This window comes from Anser cygnoides, chromosome 4 (assembly GCF_040182565.1).
Source record: "Anser cygnoides isolate HZ-2024a breed goose chromosome 4, Taihu_goose_T2T_genome, whole genome shotgun sequence".
Taxonomy (NCBI): domain Eukaryota; kingdom Metazoa; phylum Chordata; class Aves; order Anseriformes; family Anatidae; genus Anser; species Anser cygnoides.
The window spans coordinates 42024273-42044632 of record NC_089876.1 but is presented as its reverse complement, the minus strand read 5'-3'; the positions used below and the strand labels follow the sequence as shown (position 1 = coordinate 42044632).

General features: G+C 38.5%; 1 protein-coding gene across 8 annotated transcripts in view; it reads left to right on the top strand.

Annotated features, from left to right (window-relative positions):
• INPP4B (inositol polyphosphate-4-phosphatase type II B) overlaps positions 1-20360 on the top strand; it is a 294090-nt gene that overhangs the window by 26895 nt on the left and 246835 nt on the right. For 3 of the 8 annotated variants that reach the window (XM_048074997.2, XM_066996676.1, XM_066996677.1), the window contains one exon: positions 14225-14283. The exons of 1 other annotated variant lie outside the window; for it this stretch is intronic. In XM_048074997.2, the coding sequence (XP_047930954.2) occupies positions 14272-14283 (12 nt within the window). In that variant the 5' untranslated portion in view covers positions 14225-14271. Of the gene's footprint in view, positions 1-11218; positions 11452-14224; positions 14284-20360 lie in introns of those variants that run through there. 4 more of the 8 variants (XM_048074995.2, XM_013197796.3, XM_013197801.3 and 1 more) reach the window with 3 other exon arrangements.

Below are 20360 nucleotides of genomic sequence, written 5' to 3'. Positions count from 1 at the left end.
AGAACAGCATTCCTTTGGGGATATTGAGACGGAGCTGTCTAGCTGCTTTTAGGTTTGAGCTCAAGAATGTATGTTGCAAAGAGGATTAGCTTCTGTCATTATATTTAGTAGTAGTTTTGAGAAGTCAGATATTCTCTTCTGCTGTGTTTTTAATATGTATGGTTGGATCCTGTGTGCTCAATATGAGCACCATGGGTTCCACTGACTGTTTGGTACAAACCATTAAGCCACTGGCTGCAGTCGGCTTCTCTTTGAATTACTTCCATAGTGCTTAGGAGGAGTAACTTATTGATGCCACTAAAACACTTAAAGAGTTGCTCTAAACCTTTCATTTCCACATCAAGAGAAGTGTTTTATAGGACTCGAGGCCTTGAAAATGGATGCTCTTGGAACTGACAGATGTCTGACCCTTGATAATTTTTTTTCGTTGAAGGATGGTTGTAAGAACAGTCTTTTGTTCTTGCACATTTCAAGACCAGCAGCAGAAAAAAGGCAACAATACTAATACGCCCCACCCACTACAACTCCAGGTTTCACAGTTTTTCATCTACTTGTAGAAGTCTGATGTGACTGGTCTTGGTGCCTGTGCTAATGGCTAGATGTACGTTTGCTGTGCTACTCCCAAAGTAGGATTTTCATAATGATTTTCGATTAATGTTATGCTATTTTGCTACAGCAGGAGAAATGAGTTGATGTATCTATAGACTAATCAAATGTATTGCAAAAATTTTTAGCAAATAGTAAATGTCTTAATAAAGAATCCCTGTGGGTCTCTGTTACTGCTTATAGGAAGAAAAAAAGAAAAGATGAAATTGTAAAACCAAAGGCAGATGTTAGCCAGAAGTTAAAACTTCGGTCATATTTACTGAGAAAGTGCAAAGAGAGTGCCAACTTCATGGCTTTCCAAACAAAATGTAGAACTTCTTTTCCCCCCTCTTCTTAAATATGTATGCCGGGAAGGGAAGGAACAAGTTTTTGAGAAACAAAGAGAATGACCTGCAACTGTTCATATCTTCCAACTAACACCCTAATTGCCTGGCTGCCTTCAGGAAATTAAGGAAGAAGTCAGTTTTTGAGCCATTTATGGATTTCTGTTTTTTTTTGCCTTTCTTTTGAGGTGCTGATGTACCATAGTGAACTGGCAGTGGTAGGGAACAACAACCTTGACTGAGTAAATTGAGTAGAATGTTTTTGTAAATGTTTGTGTTTTGTGTTTGTGCATGCAATCTGCAAGTTCTAAAATATTGTTCTTGAACAAAGGTGATGTCTGCTTATTAGCAGAATTGAAATTTCTTAACCTTCTCTGTCTAAATTCCTGTACAAGTTCTGTTTCTGCCTTGACGAAGGTGGTCAGAATAACCTCAGTTCCCAAAATAGTTGAGGCTAATGTCTGAAGATGCATCAACAGGGATGGGAAAAAAAAAAACAAAAAACAAAAAAAAAAAACAAACAACAAACAACCCACACCTCAAACCATTGACGTTCTGCTTGAAATCAGTTTTAAGGCTGTTATGCATTGACTGCAGAAGGTACCCCTATCTGTCCAGCAGCTGCAGCAGAGCTGCTGGTCCACAGAGCAGCCACCTTACCTGGGTCTCTTCAGAGAGCTGGAAGAAGCAGTGTATGCATCATAAAACCGGCTGGCCTGGCTCCTGAGGTTCAGGTGTGCTGCCTCCTTACCTACCTGTTATTCTTCTAGATCTGCCAGCAGCTCCCACACAGGGCTGCTCTTCCACACTCCTTCACATATGTTTTTTCCATCCTATATGTTCTCTCCTTCCTGTTCCCACCAACTCTAATTTCTTCACTCTTCCCAGGCCAGGCCCAGTCAGTTTGAACTCTAAATATCAACCCTGACACTTCCACTTGCCACCCTTGAAGTGACTTACATTAGTGAGAGGGGCTGTAGGTGTTCTGCTCTCCCTCCTTGACAGGATAACAAGGAAGCCAAACATGCAGGTTTAGCCAGGGATCAGCTTGTTCATAACCACAGAAACCTGGCTCTTAAAGTTCCTGTACTGGGGAGGTTTGAAAGCTGGAGTTCTGAGGGACAGGAATTTTCTTTAACCTTTACAGAATCAGATTTTTTTTGTACTTTGGGTTTGTTGGTTTCCCTTTAAGTTCTGTTTTTCCGCTTTGGGCTGGTTTCTCCATTTATTCTTGGCCAGAGGCTGAAGCTGGGAATCCTTCAGAGTATGTAGGTCTGAATAAAATGTAAGTGAAAATCCTTCAGTTAGATGTTGAGCAGCTTTTCCAGGCTGGTCAATGAGGTGTGGTTTCAGTAGAGATGGAAAAGAGGCTGTTAACAACCATTCCTATCCTGAGGCAAAATCAGTTGCTGTGTCAAGAGGCTTGGGTTATAGTACTATGCATCTGCCGTTTTCATCACGGAAACATTCAGCCCTAGCAAAGTGGACTGCCTCTAGTAAAAATCATTATGTTTTGTTTTTAATACAAAATGATTTAATTCAGACATACCCATTCTGCAACAAGTATTCTTGCATCACAGCACTGAAGTTGTGGGCTATTTACCCAAATAATTCTGTACCTAAGCAACATGAATTTCCAATCTTATAACTGCCAAAGTCTTTTTTCTTCTTTGTTACTGCTGTGAACTTTTTATCTTCATGTGAGGTTTTTAATATGAAAAAATGTATCTTATTTAGCTAGGCTGTTTGTCAGTTCCAACTTCTTAGACTAAGGCTGTTTAAAAATGTTTGTGAAATGTTTGGTGTGACTCCTTCTGGCTTAAGACAGTAGGATGGCTTATGTTAAAGAGTAGGTAAATGTATGCAAAAAACAGTTAAAAATGTGGCTCTATTGCCCAGTTAACGGCTGATGATATGAAAAAAAATTCTGTGATTTCTTTGTTTCCTTCATGCTTTCAGCTAGGGAAAAATTGTATGTTAGTGAAAACAGGCAGCATAGCGATGGATGTTCAACAGTAAGTCCAAGTTTACAGTGAGATATTCCATTATTTTTTTTTTAATGAATAAACTTTATTGCTATTTACTAATTGAGAATGTTGTTGATCTTAACACAAAAGATCAATAAGCATCTTGTTATTGCTGCAGTAGCCAGATGGGTATAAAGCAGTAACTTCCGTAGTGATTTTCATCTTCTGTTGCATTACTAAGCCTTCCCCTGTTAACTGTCTTGTTTTGCATCTCAGCCTGAATATTCTCTTCCCCAGATGATACACACAATAGTTTCTGCTGAATTGAGACTTTCAGGGAATGTAAAAATTGAACCATTATTACTGAGACGCAATTGAAGTGATTTATTGCTCTTCCTTAATATAACAGCACCAAGTCACTATTTCCTAGATATTTGTTTAGCAATTGCATTCTCAGCTGAGATAGTGAATGTTTTATATATATATATATATACATATTATATATAATATATTAATAATAACTAGAAAAGTAGGTAATCAAGTACTTGTGAACTTTCAGAAGCAATATATTTAAATAGAGAATGTACTTCACAAAGATTTTTTTCTTTATATGTTAGTTGAGTCTTAATTATTCAATTTGAGTGTCATCATCAAATTCCCTTGTTTTCCGTGCTTTCCTTCTGCCAAGTTAGAGGTAATTTGGAGAAACCCAGTAATCTCTTTGCCTTGGAAAATGCAGGAGCAGAGGAGCTCATGGTCTGTCCCTAACTGTGGGGTAGTAACTTCAGAGCCTCTGTTGGGTCTTCAGACGGAGTTTCTGTATGGAAAGATGCTTCAGTTTCTGTCCTGAAGGCCATGTGGGAAAAAGACAGCCAAAGCAGAACTTGATACTGCTAAGAAAAGAGGAAAGGATTCCTTCCTGTTAATGCCAAAACAAATATAGTTGTGAACTCCAGAGCTTTCTGAAGCTTACTGAAGGAATTTTGTGCCAAGTACTTAATACCAGATATAAAAATAGAGGTATAATGTTGTATTTTAATTTATGTAGGTGATTTGACTCAGTCTGCTTATGGCTAAAATCTTTTTAGAGCTCAAATGAATGCCTAAATGTCTCAAATAAGTGGTAAGAAATCTACTTATAGCTCAGTTAATGCTCTGATATCTCAAATTTGGTGTGTGCGTGGGGGGAGTAGAAAGCAACTTCCTCATCACTATGATTTCTCAGCAGTGCGATAGTTAGCTTTTTTTTGTTTTTGCTATCAGATACCAAAAGTGTAGAAGTTGTTTAGTCCTAGGACATGAAGCAAAGCAACAAAGGTTGAGAAACTCAAAGTTGTCTGGGTCTGCAAGTGTTTCAAGATGAAGAAACAAATAATAAAAATCCTGTATCTTAAGAGTATAAGATGCAGTCTTAGTATGGTAATTTCTGGTATAGTAAAGATGGACAGTAAAACTGATGTTGTATCAGTGTTGTATCTACAAGTTGTCTGTACATTTAACACCTGTAAACACCTGTATAGACCCTGGAAAAGACAGGAAACAAGTCTGCTGTAGGCAGAAGTTCCAGGTAATTCCTCTGGAATACCGCTTCTTGAAGAGTGCAGCACTGCCATACTTAATGTATTGTGCTCTCTGAAACCACTTGCTGTGTCTTCCTTTCCAGCCCATTCCTTTAGGGGGTCACTGGTCCGAACACCCTGCCTCCTCCAGGCTGTCTTGCCTGCTTTAGTGTGTATAGGAACTTCTACTGAATAGAGCTATATATACCCTAGTTATTCCTTTTTTTCCTCTTTTGTTTTGTTTGAAGTGGCAGGTTACAAAAGGTTTGTGTGCTTGTATTCCTGGAGAGTACAGAAAGGAATCCAGTGTGTAAATTTGTAAACAAATAGTGAATGAAATGCTAACATTTAGCTGGAGTCTGTTCTGAAACCACATTGTTGTAGTACTGCCCAAACTTGTATTGGCCATTTTACTTGAGTGCAGCTCATGTCTTTGAAACATTAATTGATGCAATCATTTTTGAAAAGAGTTTTGGAAGACTGGCTTAACCTTGTGGTATTTGTTTTGTCAATAACACAGCTTTCTTAGCCCAAAGAAAGGCATAGCCAGGGCAGTTGAGGGGCTGGGCTTTGCAATGGTGGGAAGAAGGCAGCAGGGCTGAGCAGGCCATCAGCAGCTCAGTGGAGGAGGAGGAGGACCGTAAGAGGACTTCACATTCTTGTCCTCAGTGCACTTCTGCAGCCAGGTAGCCAGTCTGATCAGGGCACGGCTCGATGGGGTTGGCTGTCCCCAAGGGAAGTTGAGCTGGCTGCAGGGTTCATGAGCAGCAGCGCTGCCATGGCAAGGCGGGCTGGGCTCCCTTTCCCCAGGAGCCTGCACCTGCATCACCTCAGTGGCTGCTCCAGCACGAGGGAAGCTGTAACTTCAACACTGGACGCCGCTGTGAGCTGGCAGTGCTGCTGAAAGCAGCAGTCTTGTTCTTCTTCAAGCCTGCACCTTGCAGGTTAGAGCCTGGCAGGCTGTGGACCACACAGGACAAGTCCCAGAGCCGAAAAATGGTCTCTCTTGCCCAGAACTGCTGTTGAGTCAGATCAGTACCAGCAGCTAGAAGCGTACCATTCGGCGGGTGTGCCAAGTGATGCCTGTCTCTGTGGTAGGTGTTTATTTGTGTTATCCATTTTAGGGGAAGCAGAGTGCTTTTTTTTCCTGAAAGGTCATATCTGGTGAGCCAAATAAATTATTTAGGAATTTGCTTGACAGGGGACTCTGTCAGCTAAAGGAAACAAAAAGCTTTTTTTCCTCCTTTCTCCTCAGCTGAAGGGAATACCTTCAAGTTAGGCTGGCATTTTATTTTTCATTATCTCCCTCCAGATACAATGGCTCACCTATCGAAGCTTTTTTGGATACTTTCCTTTTAAAGTCTTGTCAGTATTCAGACTTTTAAAGGGACTAGGAGGCAGCGGGGATACTGACACAAAGTTGGCGGTTGGCTTGTGTGGTGCGGGGCTGCGCCATTGCAGGGGCACGGATCTCCTGGCACAAGGCTGGAGCTGGCTGGGGAGGGGTGGTGGCTGGAGATCCCAGCTTACTTCGCAGGGTGCCCTGAGAATTTAGGGAGGATAAGGACATAGCTACTATGCAAGGGCATGTATTTCAGCATAAAGTAAAACTGAAATGACTACCAGTGCTATTGGGGGGAAAAACAGATAACTGTCTAGCATTTCTGTTCCCTTGCTTCCATACACAAAACTATTTTAGAGCAGCTTTAAGTTTATTTATTTATTTATTTATTTATTTTTTAATCTAGGTTACTGTGGCTTTATCTGAAGTAGGAAAGCTTGATAAAAGGGTGTCCTAGAAAGTGTCATGAGACCCTGACTTGCTGAATATCACAAACCTGTTGCTTGGATTGTGATTTATTTATGCAAAATCACAATGATTGACAAATATTACAAAGTAAAATTTGATAGAATTTATAATGATAGTTTATTTAAATAGATTGCAATATTACAACATACCAAAAGTATAAGTGAGAACTACAAACAACGTATGGTTGGACTAGCTTTGGTTTTGCTATAGGAAGTAAGATAGCCAGGAGACAGAAGTGAGGACATGGAGAATTAAACAGAAAATTTCCGTGGGTGAAGTCAGTCAGCTGATAGGCATCTTTTACATTAGAAAGAGAGAATTTCCTATTACCGATAGATCATTTCTGTAGATAACCTGGTATTTAGTAATACCTGGTATATAGATCTTACCTATTTTACCCCAGTAGAAAAAATACTGGAAGGAAGGTTCTGTTGTAAGACATATGTTCCTGTACTGTTTTATCCCTTTCTATAAGGTTACCATCTGCAGATCCCTTGAAACTTCCTCTGGAATATAGACTCTGAATTTACGTAAGCCCAGGCAGTTTTCTTTCCTAAGCAGCTCATCACCTGTTACTGATTTCCAAGATAAAACTTAAATGCATGTTTAGATTTTGAATATTTACATCTAGATGTATCCATACCTGCATGTTTAAAATTCGTGTTGTATGTGTTTTGCTTAACTCTGTGTTGCTCTCTTATTTCCTCATTCCAAGACAGAAAAACCTAGTTTTGCATTACACTGCTCAGGGATCAGTCACAGACTGGAGATTTTGACAAAGGTTGGGGACACAACGTTTCTTATCCATATTTTATGGCCTAAAAATCACATGAAGGGTGAAATACAGAGACAGTATGTGAAATTGGCAATAACTCTCTGCTGAAAGTTTGTATCAGTATTGAAGACAAAATCATGGGCTAATTTTGAAGCTTTCTTTTTGAAGGCTGTTTCCAGCACTGTGCGTGTTCCAGAGATTAAAGAAGTTCTTAATACAAAATGATGTGAACTAAAAATATTGTACCTTTTCAAAGGAAGAGAAGGAAAATGTAAAATATATTTGGCAGGGTCTCTGAGGAGTTGTATGAATTAAGTTCTTGTGTTTTTCTTTTTGAAGTTGCTAAACCAGTGAAATCAGGCAGCCATTTGTATTGACTTTGTTCTAGATATTAAGGAGATTGCATCATTAGAAAGCTTGTGTTCTAACACTTTTATCAATGAATATCTGATTTTTTTTTTTGTGTGTGTGGCAGTAAATGCAGTACTGAGGAAAGCTGCACGGTATTATGCGCTAATCTCTTCAATGCTGATCAGCACCTAAGATGTATAAGGAAACTTGGAACGTAAAAGGCAGTGTTGCAAGTGGTGTTTCAGGATAGCATGTACTGGCACAAAGGTGGCTTTCCTATTTCGTAATGGCACTGGGGACCTCCTTTAGTTACTGCTTTGAACAGCTGCAGCTTGGTGGTTATCCTAAGCTAGTAAAATCAGTATTAGAAGCTGGTCTGCAATTCTTGCTTCGCAAGACTTGGTTTCTGCTATGCTTTTTCTCTTCTGGATGCTAAGTACTTGACTGGTCTGATTTCCCTCTAAATTATGGCTGTGGTGATTGTGTTGGTAGAAATGTTGAGATGGACTTCGGATTCAATGTTGCTGTCTCTCTTAAACACAAATATTAAATTATGCCTGTCTCTCAAACCATTGGTGTTAAACAACTGAAGATATCTTCTCCGAGTTCACGCTAGGAAAGAGATGAGCCAGAAGAAACATTGAAAAGCACTCCATGAGTAAATAGTTTTTCTGTCTGACAGCTTTGTTCTGAAATGGAGCCAGAAGGGAAGTTGATTATCAAGTTAACGAGTTCTTAATGAGTTTTTTTTCCAAGGAGAACCAATGCTGCAGCTGAAGACAGACGCTTCCATCAGGGTTTTTACCTTTAATTTTATTGCTGTCACAACACTAGCTGTGATTGTCTTTGGTCATCAGGTTACTCAGTTAAACCCAAGTTTGAGTCCCACAGTCTATTGTGTCTTTTAGGTGTGAATAATATGCAGATGTTGTCAGATGGGTTTTGCTTGTGTGGTGAGCTTCCAAGGAACAGGCCCCTTGGTTGCTGGCCCAGCTGCCTTGCATTTCAAGACTGGCATTGGTGTGTCATATGTACTGAAGCACACTGTCTTGAGGGCTTTAACTGCTGTGTACCAGTCTTCCCGTCCCACATGATTTACATGTTCTGGCTCTTACTCATGATAAGGGATATAGAAATGTAAGAAATTTCTAGAGAGTTACCACTTTACCAATAGATGAGTGCAGAGAGATACCATCCCCCCTGGGGGGGGGGGGATAAAAAAATCAATCTGCACATCTCCTTGTGGATTCTTTATTCCTTCTAATAGCCTTTGTGGAAACCCAGAATATTGTTCTGTTTTCTCTTTGGAAAGCAAAAGGTTTCTTGAATAGTGGTTTGTGGCTTGTCTCTTCCCATGGTCTTCTGTGCTTTGCGGTTCTATATGGAGTACAGATGTCTGTGGTTTACAGTAATTAGTGCATTTAAGCATAATTAGAGTTTAGCCAGTAACCTTCATTGCTTTCATACTGTAGGTTTTATTTGGTTATTGATGGTTTTCAGTGACTTTTCCATCTGGGACTAGACTCCTAGGGTCTGGCTTTCTTGATGTTATCCAAAAGGATGGAAGCAATCTAAACTAACTGTATATAGCTAAAGATGCTGTTTAGGGTGGATTTATGAGGTCTATATAAGATGCACTTGAACGAATCAGTTCAAAAACAGCTAATTAGGCTGTGGCTGAATTGTTAACACTCTTTTCTGAAAGAAGGTGGCTGCCAGTGAGCTATGAGAACGGTGTGCGAGGTATCTGCTTGGGAGGGGGATTGGCCAAGAGCAAATGCACACTTGGAGATGACAAATATGCACCTTGCTGAGTGCTTTTTTTATCAAACAGGTCCATTGCAAGCCCTGTGTGCACTGGTGTTAAAAACACAATCTGTGTCCGTAAAACAAAACTGACAATCAACTCCACTCAGCACGGAGAGACTACTGGGAGTGTGCACATCCCAGTCCCAAAGTTCCTGCAGATTATATGTCCTGGTCAGCCTGTTGCAAAGGGCATTAGGACTGGGGTTTGTTTATAGTGCTGGCCAAGCTAGTGTCTTTTCTCAACTTTTTTTCCATCTCCGATGGATGAGCTTTTTAACATTAAATATGACTATAGCATTAGAATAGTCTTGATAAATATCCTTTTTGTGATTTCTGTATGACTCATCTTTCCACACTTGTAGCCCATCAATTTAGAAAACTTGCGAGCAGCTGCACCTGCATGGAGCCTCATTTGGAGTCAGTAGTTCATTTTGGTGACAGCAGTGTGCTTGTGTGCTGTAAACTGCAGGTCAGGCTCTGTGATGACCATAAGGTTATGAGGTGATCATCTCAACAGTATTATGAGATGGAGTCCAAGGCTTGGAGATGGGCTTGGAAAATAACTATAGCTGTTGACAGTAAAGGGAAAACAAAAAAGAAAAGTAAGGAGGAAGAATTGCTGGAGGAGTGGATGCTGCAATTTTCTGATGCTTATATACGTGGTGGGACTGCTTGCATGTATTTTGGTTTCTTGCTTGCAAGGGTGTTTCGTAATGAAAGGCAAACTTGAAATAGCTTTATAGGAGTTCTCCATGGAATTGTGGAACCTTTCTAGGAGGAAAAAATGTGTTTGGAGATTGGTTTTCTGAACGTCATATTTATGACCTGTCCATATTTCATGATGTACAAAGTAAGGCTTGGCCTGCTTTCAGTCATGTAGTGATACTGGAATTGGCTGTGGCTTGTTGATTGGAGGGAAAAATAATGGCAGAAGTCATTGATTGTAAGGGATAACTAGATCCAAGAAAGAACATAAAGAACAAAGGCTTCTGTCTTAGGGATGGGAACTGGCCTCCCAGGTCCACACGTGGTGAAGTTTAGGCTTTTAAAATGCATAGGAGTATTAAAAGCTATCTGAGAAGCTTAAGTTACTTGATTTTATATGTTTTTTCCAACTTTTTTTTTTTTTTGAGAAAGGCACTTACAAAAGGGTTGGATATTAAGAGCATAGGATGTCTTGGAGATTAAAAAGATCTCTAAAAGTACTTTTCTGGCTTTATTTTCTTCTCCTTGCAGCAGTGTGAAATGGTGCTGTAGTAGCTGCAATTTAGACAAAAATATTTGTTCCCCATACAACTTCCACTGGTGAAAATTACAGCTACTGAACCTAATTTAAAACTAATTTCAGATGAACAGAGGGCTATGAGGGAGTTGATGATCTCAGATTGGTATCGTGTAACTTTTTCTGCTAAGTTCAACAGATATATTTCCGATAAAAATTGTTTTGGTTACTTTGGCACAACTCTGTTCTTGAGAACAGAAGAAAATGTTCTTAAGTAGTTGAAAACTATTAATATATACCAAGATCAAAACAGAAGCCCTTAGTGCACAATTGAGTCACAGTATAACACAACGTGAATACTTGAATAAGTGATAAGTTCCAAGAGTTTACACTTGGTATTCTTTTAGAGTTACTGTTCCTGTGAAGGAGATGGAAGAGCAAGGCAGTCTTCCCCTTTACAATGTCACATGATGGCATATTTGAACTTTCTATTTATTACGTGCCTATAGCCAAAATATATTAGTGGTGGTGTTAAATTGTGGAAATAATGCATCAAATTACAATTTCAGCATGACGTTATAGGGGCACTGGAAAGCTAAACTTAATTTAATTTTTTTTTTTTTAAAAGCCACCAAACAAACACAAACAAGCGTGTATATGGGGAAAAGATGGCTTATTTTTTGACATAGGGCTTTTTCCTTATTTCTTGTACAGATTCCATACTATGAAAGAAATCAGTGCTTGGAGTGCATAACACAAACGAAATCACAATAAACAGCAACATTTTTTTTTTTTTTTTTTTAATATTTCAGTTGGCCTTCATATCTGCTGCTTAGGTTTTGCTCTTCAACAAACTAACTAGCACCGTTATTGTCCTCCATCATTTGCTTGTCTTCATCTTCTTCCCTGGCAACTCAATGAGGTTCAATGCTAAAGATCTGGCTTTGCTGGCCAAGCGACCATCAGGTTGTTTTGACAAGGAAGGAAAACTGAAGATCTGCAGACTGGTCGGGGATGAAAAACTAATAGGTAAAAATGACTTGAGTTGAAAACTACCTGTGGTTGATGTGCATGTTTGCTGCAGCTGTCAGCTTACAGTTTCACTAATCACATACGTCTCAGTGTCTTCAGTTTTCTTCATTACTGATGCTTGAGTGATGCTAAATACCATTCTAAATAAGGACATTTAAAAACAGCTCTTTAGTTTACTCAAGTTTTCAAGTATCCTTTGTTATATAACTGACAAACAGTACTCGGGCCTTAAAACTATTTTTTCTTCAGTGAAAAGAATTTTTCTAACTAGTGGCTTCAAGTCACCAGTTATTAGTTGCTGTACCTAGTGTTATCCAGCTCTTCAGGTCCTATCCTGCAAAAACTGCATTTTCTTTTGTCATAAGATTTTTTATTGCTCACTTTCCACCTCCTTTGCAGGTTTCTTCTGGCTTTTATGATCATGTTTTAAATGTCTTTCTATTTCCAGTAAGCTTGAACAAATGTCTGTTCCCTTGGTAGTTGTTAGGAAATAGTTCCTATTTAGCTGTAAAATCATTTCTAATACAATAATTTCAGCAACAGTAAATGTTTTATTTTCTCTTGTCTGAACTGATCTTCACTGAGATGCATTTACTTTGATTTTATTAGGGTAAAAAAAGGCATAGACTTGGTTATGATAAGGGGCCAAAAACTGTTGTGCTATGCTTTCAGAGTATTCTATACGTTTTGTAATGATGAGGTAAGTTGATAACCAGTCTCCTATGGAGGATTCAGCAAGCTTTCTGGACAGAGTACTGGTGAGCATCCTCTTCTGGCTGCTTTGGGGTTTCTCAGTGGGGTTCTGTCCCTGTGTTCTCATTGCAGGCAGCATTATCAGACTGTGTCCAATGAATATCTGATGTTTTTGATGGTGTGCTGGGTTTTTATGCACTGAGTCATACACTGAGTGCTAGCATTGCTGCTAAAAACCTTTTGATTGACCACAGATAGACCAAGCATTCATGTAGCCTGATTTCCTGTTGCTAGCATTGTCAGTGCTAGTTGATTTTTAGGAAGATCTTTAAGAAACTAGGCATGCATAGAATGATCCTACTGCCCAGTAAATCCTTCTGACTCCCAGCATTCAGATTAGGACCTCTTGAGAGAAGGGTTTAAGTCACTGTATGTACTATCCATTGAGAGACTTGTCATTGCTAAATATGACTAATTGTTGGGCCTATTTTTCATGCTGTTACGAGGTAGTGACTTTCACAATTCTTATTTAAATATACCTTTTACTAGAGGCATCTGCAGTGTGTCTGTGATGCTTCCTTTCTTCTGCTGATGCTTGCAGGGTTCTGGAAGGTGGCATGTAGTCTAAGCAGAGTCCCATACTTCTGCTGTAAAACATCAGACGAAGCTGTGATAACTTGGTTTAGATTTTAGTTGGTGGATGAGCATTAATGTGTATTACTTTTGGTTTTGTACTTCAGTAGGTTTGGGAAGATCCATCAACATGAATCTTTCTAAAATAACTATTATTAATAATATCATCCCCCACCTAAAAACAACGCAAAACCACCAAACCTGGCATACAGCTGAAATCAGTTAACTTTAAGTCGCAGTGTCTGGGACCAAGTCTTCCACTTGTGGGAGAAAGCTGTTCAGACTTTGAAGTGTTCCCTATTGAAACATCTTAATTAAAATTACCAAGAGGAAACAAGAATTTTATTTATTTACTGTAACAAGACACCTCCCTGGTCAGTAATAAGCCTCTAATGGTGGCCAGCATAGAGGGAAGTGCAAGAGTTCCTTGGAGGCAGCTGTGGAACAACCATGTCCTTGCGGTACTGCTGTTTTTCCAACTTTCTATCAGTTAATGGTTGGCTGCTGTCTGGAGGCATGGGGTTTCACATGTCCTCTTTCTCAAAAAAACAAACAAACAAACAAAACCAAAAAAAATACCCCCACAAACCACCCTACAACACCCACCAGCTCACTACCAAAAATGTCACAGCCACAACAAAAAAAACAACCCTTATGCTAAATATTCTTTATTTTCTAGGAAATGCTAAAATGATGCAGGGTTTGTTGAAAGATATTATATTTGCTTATGAGACGTTCATAATAGCTATATCTAGCTGTCTATACCTATAGCTGGATAATGAAGTGCTTTTTCTTTTTCCAAAATAAGAAAAAAAGATGTAATTAAAAAAAATGGCTGGTAAGAATAGCTTTTTTTCACCCACCCCGAAGTTCTGAAAAATTCCCTTTTCTTAAAAGTTGGATTACATGCATCTATTTGTGTATAAGCACAAATATGTTGTTTTCATTTCAACTTTTTAAAAAGTGCAGTAAAATAGTAATAGTGAACTTACTGTAAATATTTAGGTCGCATTTGCTTACTTGCTACTTTCTAAAAACTGGAAATCCAGATGAGCATGTCTTAATCTAAGTAAACAGTAAATTTTTTCGTGCCTTAAAAAGGATTATACTTCATCTCTTCCAATGATGGAAGCAAAAGCTGTACCGTGCTAAAGTGGCTGTTTCTGCTCCCGTGTGAGGAAAAAGCAGAGAAGCAGAGAAAACACAGTGGAGTGTCTGCTGCAGTCACCAATTCTTTCAGCTGCAGAGTAGAAAAACCTTCTGGGAAGTTATCTGGCATTTAACAGCATGTTGTACATAGGCAGCTGCTGAGTGAAGCTGGCTTTTTTTGGTTGTTAATGATTTTCTTTTCTGACCTTTATTACTAATGCATTTTCTTTAAGAAGCATTTAATGTGTGAAGACAAAAGGTTGTTTTTATTAATCTCTTACTTCTTTGCATACAGAACCGAGAGAGAGATGGTGCCGACTGAAAGGAAATCTGCTCTTTCTAATGAAAAATAAGGTAATTCATTTTCCTACTGCTTTTCTTGATGTGTTAGTTTAATCTGTATGAACTTGAGTAATCCTTTTTCATGATAGCTATTGGCATTATGCTTTTAGAGACAAAAATTCCTATTATTAGAATAGTAGAGATGAAAAAAAATCTATTGTTTGTCTTCTATAACACCAGGTATTCTTCATGATATCAACATTCTTTGGCTGAATCATAAAGAGTCTATAGCCAGGTTTTGCTCATAACATACACAGCTTTAAATCCAGAATTTCTCCATCAGATCTGCAGGAATAATGAAAGCAAAAATTTCACAGCTTCAATGAGGTATTGTGCTAGTGTTCAAGACGCAGTTTGAGAGTCCAATACAGTTTTTAGTGTTGTTTTGTAACTGAATTTGCTATGAAGTGTTGGATTATTTTCTCCTCCTTTATGCATGAGTACTTTGCTTTGATGTAAAGAGCAATTATTTACCTAGAATGAAGAGCCTATTAAAATAGGGTCTGACCCTGACACATAATGGAAGTCTTGCAGGAGATGCCGAGTGCCCTCGTTTGCCTTTGGGTTTAATAGAAGTTGAGGCAACTCATCCTCTCATCCTCTGTAAGGAACAAGTACTAAGAGTGGAACTACTTTTGTAGCCTTTCTGTCTGATATTCTGAACACTGCTTCTGTACTTGGGTGAAAATAGCATGGAGTTGTGAAGAATTAGGGGACTGTACAAGGCTTGAGACACTTACCTGGTGTTAACTAAGTATTTTATGGTTGTCTCTTAAGATATTTCTGTACTGTATGGACCAGCTATTGAATTGAAACAATAATACAGCTTGACAGATTGTATATCCTGTTTGAAAGGTTTTCAACATGATGTAGTGGCTTATTTTTAATATACTGGTAACTGTACATGTGGTCTAATTTTAAAGGAGTATTTGCTTTCAAAGCACTGTTAAGGAGCATGTGATAGGTTTCTGTATGTATGCAAACAAAATGATACAGATTTCTGTGGCTCGAGTGCCATGTGGCTGCATTCCCTTGGATGGTGAAAGGGCATGCAAGTTTTCTGTACGTGAAAGTAAACTCAAGGCCGTGACATCCCTTTGTCACACCCTCATATCTTATTCTGCTGTATGACTTGCAGAAACTATTTTTAGCAAAGGGCTTTGAGTTTGAGACTGCGTCTTGCCCCATGTTCCTTCAAGTGCCCTAATTTCATGGGAGCCTCTGGCATTTTGTAAAAACAGTTTCTAGAAATATTTTGATCAACTCTGCAGCTGTGAAGAGAGGGATAAGAGTTTTGCTGAAAGCTAATGTAGCTACCGGTTTGCTATTTAAATTTCCAGAGCCAATCTAACTATACTAGAGGATTTAGTGTGGATTGGTACTCAGCTTCATGTGTTGTGTGGTTGTGGTTTTTAAATACGCAGATGAGGTGCATATGGATGTAATGATGCATATCTGCTGATCTCAGAGGGCTGGTTGATACGCTGATCAAACTAGGTCCACTCAATGTTCAAATGCAAAACCGCGTTGAGAAACCTGGGGAGAGATAAATTAATGGTTTGTTACTGAAATGGTTTAGGCTTGCAGTGAACGAAAGGAAATTCCTGTTGAAATGCTGTGGTTTGACTGAATCAATTACATACCTAATGTGGGTGATCTTTATGTCTAGGTCAGCATTAGAAAACTGCATCTCTCTTTGGTTGCCTGGTTTAAACAAGTTTCAAAATTTGCAAAGGTTACGTATGGAAGGAAGCTACAAATATGATTAAATACCTTTACCAGGAGATGTGACAAGTATAAGCTTATCAAAAAGATGAGTGGTGACTCGTTGAATATCCAAGTGTTTTCACAGGGCTGTTTTATCGGGTACTTTAAGAAGGTCACAATAAGGGTGAAACCTGGAAGTGAAGTTGGACAAATTCAAATAATTACCACAGGATGACTGGTTGCTAAAAAAAAAAAAAAAAAAAAAAAAACAGTACATTGAGCACCCACTGTATCTCATCATAAAAATGTCTGAATTTATTAGACTTGGTACAGAGACTACTGAGTGATTGAAGGACAGGGATGTGAAATATATCAAACTAAATGATACAGCACTTCCTAGTGGACTTACATTCTAGGAATTTGTTGAATAGTCACTTTCAGAAGTTTCTACTGTTGGGTACCATAAAGGATAGCTTCTGTGACAAAGATCTCTGTCAAATCTCAAATCCCTACTCGAAAGAATGCAATTTATAGTCATACTATGTAAAAATGAAGTAATTTGCTGCAAGAACAGATGGGAGTGTACCCTGTATTTTTTCCTTATTTCATTTTAGAAATGAAGAGGGGATCCCATCTGAAGCGATATTTGACACACAAAATCAGTTTTAGAGTTTGGGAATGTAGTTTGCTAGTATAATAAACAACTGAAAATAGTCTTGTCTCATAAAAGTTACGCATCTTAAATAATAGGCATAGCCACCAATTTTATGTTTTTAAATATCCTACTGAAACCTCTGCTATACTCAGGAGATGTGGTGCGTGAACGATGTACCCAGAACAGCGCTGTTAAAGCTGCACTCCTATTTTTGTTACTGGAACCTGATTCAGCTTCTTATGGCTCGACATGGAAGAAAAGTAACTGTTCTGGAAGCTCATCTGAATGCTGAGCAGTTACTTTCAGAAGTTGCTGTCATGAAATGAAGACTGATTTGCTGATATTCATTAATTGCTGTCAAAGGCACGTGTGTGTCTGCATACACAAATGCTTATAGTTTAATGACAGACTCTCATTCTAGTTCAAATGTACATAAATTATACTACTTGTATATGAGGAATCTGGGCTATAAAATTGCCAAGGAGGCCTCCTGACTTCTGGGTGCTGTAAATCGTAAGTAGCACAGCAGTACATTTTCAGTGCAGGGAAAATATGTGGTTTATTCTTTCACTTTATCATATCTGCATGCAATAGAATAACCTATTGGGCATGATAAAGCTACTTATTTCCCTTGGTTTAGCAATGGAGTTGGTTATTTTGGACACCAAGTGGGAGTCCAAAATACTGTACCTCATTGAAAGCCTGTGGGATGAGTTTAATTTACTTAAATTTTAGACAGTTCCAGTCTGGGTGGTGTTTTTATTTTAGAGGCCGTGCAAGTGGGAAACAGGGATGAAGACAGCTGTGTAACAGTTGCTAATGCCTATAATAAGTGTTGTAGATCTATGCACCTTTTTTCATTGACATAGGGGACTTTTGATTTCAAGTTTCAAGCCTCTTTGAGAATTGCAGTATTATGTACTGGCTTTACTTGTTTTCAATTGCAGATGAGAATTTATAGCAATGATATTCTTTTATATCTAATTTTTCAAGAACACTGCAACTTGTTTCTTACTAAATGTCATGCTGTGTCATTTCCTTGCTCTTTGCTTTTCATAGGTCCTTTAGAATATTTTTTTTCTAAGAAAGAAGCAAACAGAGTATTTTAACCTTTCTCAGTCTTGTCTAGTCCTCACCCCAATTCAGTGCTATTTTTTGCTTTTTTTTCCTCTCGCACCTGTGGATGAGGGGAAAAACAACAAACAACCAACAAAACAAAAGAAACCCACAAAAACCTGTTTGCTAAGAAAATGTTGTGTGAATTTGGAATGATTGTTGCTGAGGTAAAGAAAAAAAAACAACACCTAACCCATCTATGGTTAATTTTCCCATATGCTGATATTCCCAAATCGTAGTGCTGATACTTAGCTGGTTTTGCAAATTACTTTGCAAATCTACACATAAAAAGATATATTAAAAAGGACAATTATGGTTTTGCTCCTCAGTAATAGCTCCAGAGGGTCCATTATGTTCTAGTGAGTAAACATTTTGACATTCCTACTTAGCTTTGAATATGTATTTAGGAATTTAAAAGTGGAATTGTGATCAATACTGTCTAGTGGGTTCTCTGTCAGAGTCATTAGTGTCTGTTGTGTAAATCTTCCTTGGTTTCCAGTTTGGTGATTATATAGAAGTAACCATTCCAGTCTATTACGTCACTGTGTCCATGCGCTAGCTCAATAATCTCGTGCTGATTTTTTGATACTTTGGACACTTTTTTTTGTGTGTGTGTGAATGCTTGCCTTTTAAGACTTCTATAATGTATTGATTTAAAAAAATCATGTAGAAGGAAAGAAGCCTAGTTATATGGTTGACAATATTTAAAATAAAAGCTGTTACGAGTGCTGAAAGTACCGTAAATTGGTAGTCATATTACATGTATATAATCATGAACCTGTCTTTTTCCTCTAATCTAGAAATTGTTGTGGTAGCAAACTTGCATGACATGTTCATGCTGCAGTGAATCTCTGTGCTTGGTTCTGAACCCCCTGAAAACACGGGATGTGCTCTGAAGAAATAGCAGACAACTGCACAGGTGTAAATTGGAATATGATAATACACCTGATGTCTGAGGTGTTAATATATTAGGTAAACAGTGGTGAATGTTTTGAGACTGCTTTTGTAATGAATTGCCTTAAACTGAATGCGTTGTTGGGCTTAAAATTTTGCAGAAGAGAGTAATGAGCAAATCTAAATGGTGGTGCTGTCAATAATCGCAAGCTTTCTTGCAATGTTTGTGAAAGCTTAACATAAATTATGTTGTTACAGTATTTATCACAACTCTAATGTATTATTAACAGTTGGAAGAAAAGCCTCAAAGATTGCAGGTTGGCTCATAAATCAATAACCAGAGAACCATGTGCAAGGTAGAAACAATAGGATAATGACACGCTTCTGAGGTTCACATGTGAACTACATTGTAATGCAGCCGTGAAAACCGTTACTCAAGTTCTCATGGCATTAGTATATGTAAGTTTGGCTGTAAAAGTGTGGGAATGTGTGTCAATCTTTTCTGCATTCGGATGGGCATTCACAAGGTATCTCCAGCATTTCAGCTTAGCCATATAGGTTTAGTATTCTCCTTTCTAATTTGTTACCTTTCAAGTATTCTTACCGTGTGAGATTGCTTTATTTCTATTGAAGCTTTGGAGTCTTTTCTGTTCCGTTGGACTATGGAGTTTTCTGTGTGTGCGTGCATGAGTGCACGTGTGGCTTAGCGTTCTGTAAGTTAGCCATCTCTCCGGGGCATATTGAAATAAAAGTGACTCTCCTGGCTAAGGATGTACTTCTTTGAAACCATTTTTCAGTAGTGGTTTCAGTTTTCTAGAGCATGCTCTGTATCAGTTTAAGTGTCAATGTCTGAGCAGCCAGAGTCAGGGTTGCTGTGCAGTGTAGCATTGTTTTGAGATTTAATGTCATTGCTGATGTGTTTTTTGGCTAAATATTGCACGTATGATATTGTTTGTGGCCATGTTTTGCAATGTCTGTAAGGTAAGAAGCAGCCAAGTGATTCCATGTCTGTAACGTAACATTCGGTAAGCTTCAGTGAAATATGTTGTTGCTGGTCTGGAAAGACTTAGATTTGCAGTAGGAAGTAGAAAATGGCAGAAGCGTGGCCCAGGCAGATCTGAAAACTGTAACACCCCTTCCACAGCCCAAAAGCTTTTGTGTATTTTGGAGCATTCTCAGCCCCAGCTACATGTGTACTTGTGCCTGCGCTTAACTGAGATGTGGATCGTTGTCATGCTGTTGGAATGAGGTTTTTGTATGTATATAAAAGTGCATACATTTATATGTAAGTTAAATATCAGGCAGTGTTCAGTGAGGAACTCAGATGAATTGGGTTCTGTTGAGAGAAGGGATCCTGCATTGTAGGCTTCTTATTCTACCTTCATATCATATTGAATCCTGTAACTGTAGTCACGTGTGCAGATCAGTGAGATGTCTTGGTATGTTTTAAGTCCCTTACTTAAGCTGGGCCTATTTTTAAATGACTAGTTGTGGGATCTCTGTTGTGTTGTAAAGGCACTTGAGAATGTCTGATCGCATGCCTTAATTTAAATAGTCGTTAGTGGGTTTTGTTGTTGTTTTTTAAGGCTGTTCAAGGTTTTTAGCCACACTGGATTAGAAGAATGTTATGCAGAGAACTCCATGCTATAACTTTTTAGTTTAAGTGTTGACAGTTGTGATACCCATATTGCCACTTAAAACACCATGATGTAGATAA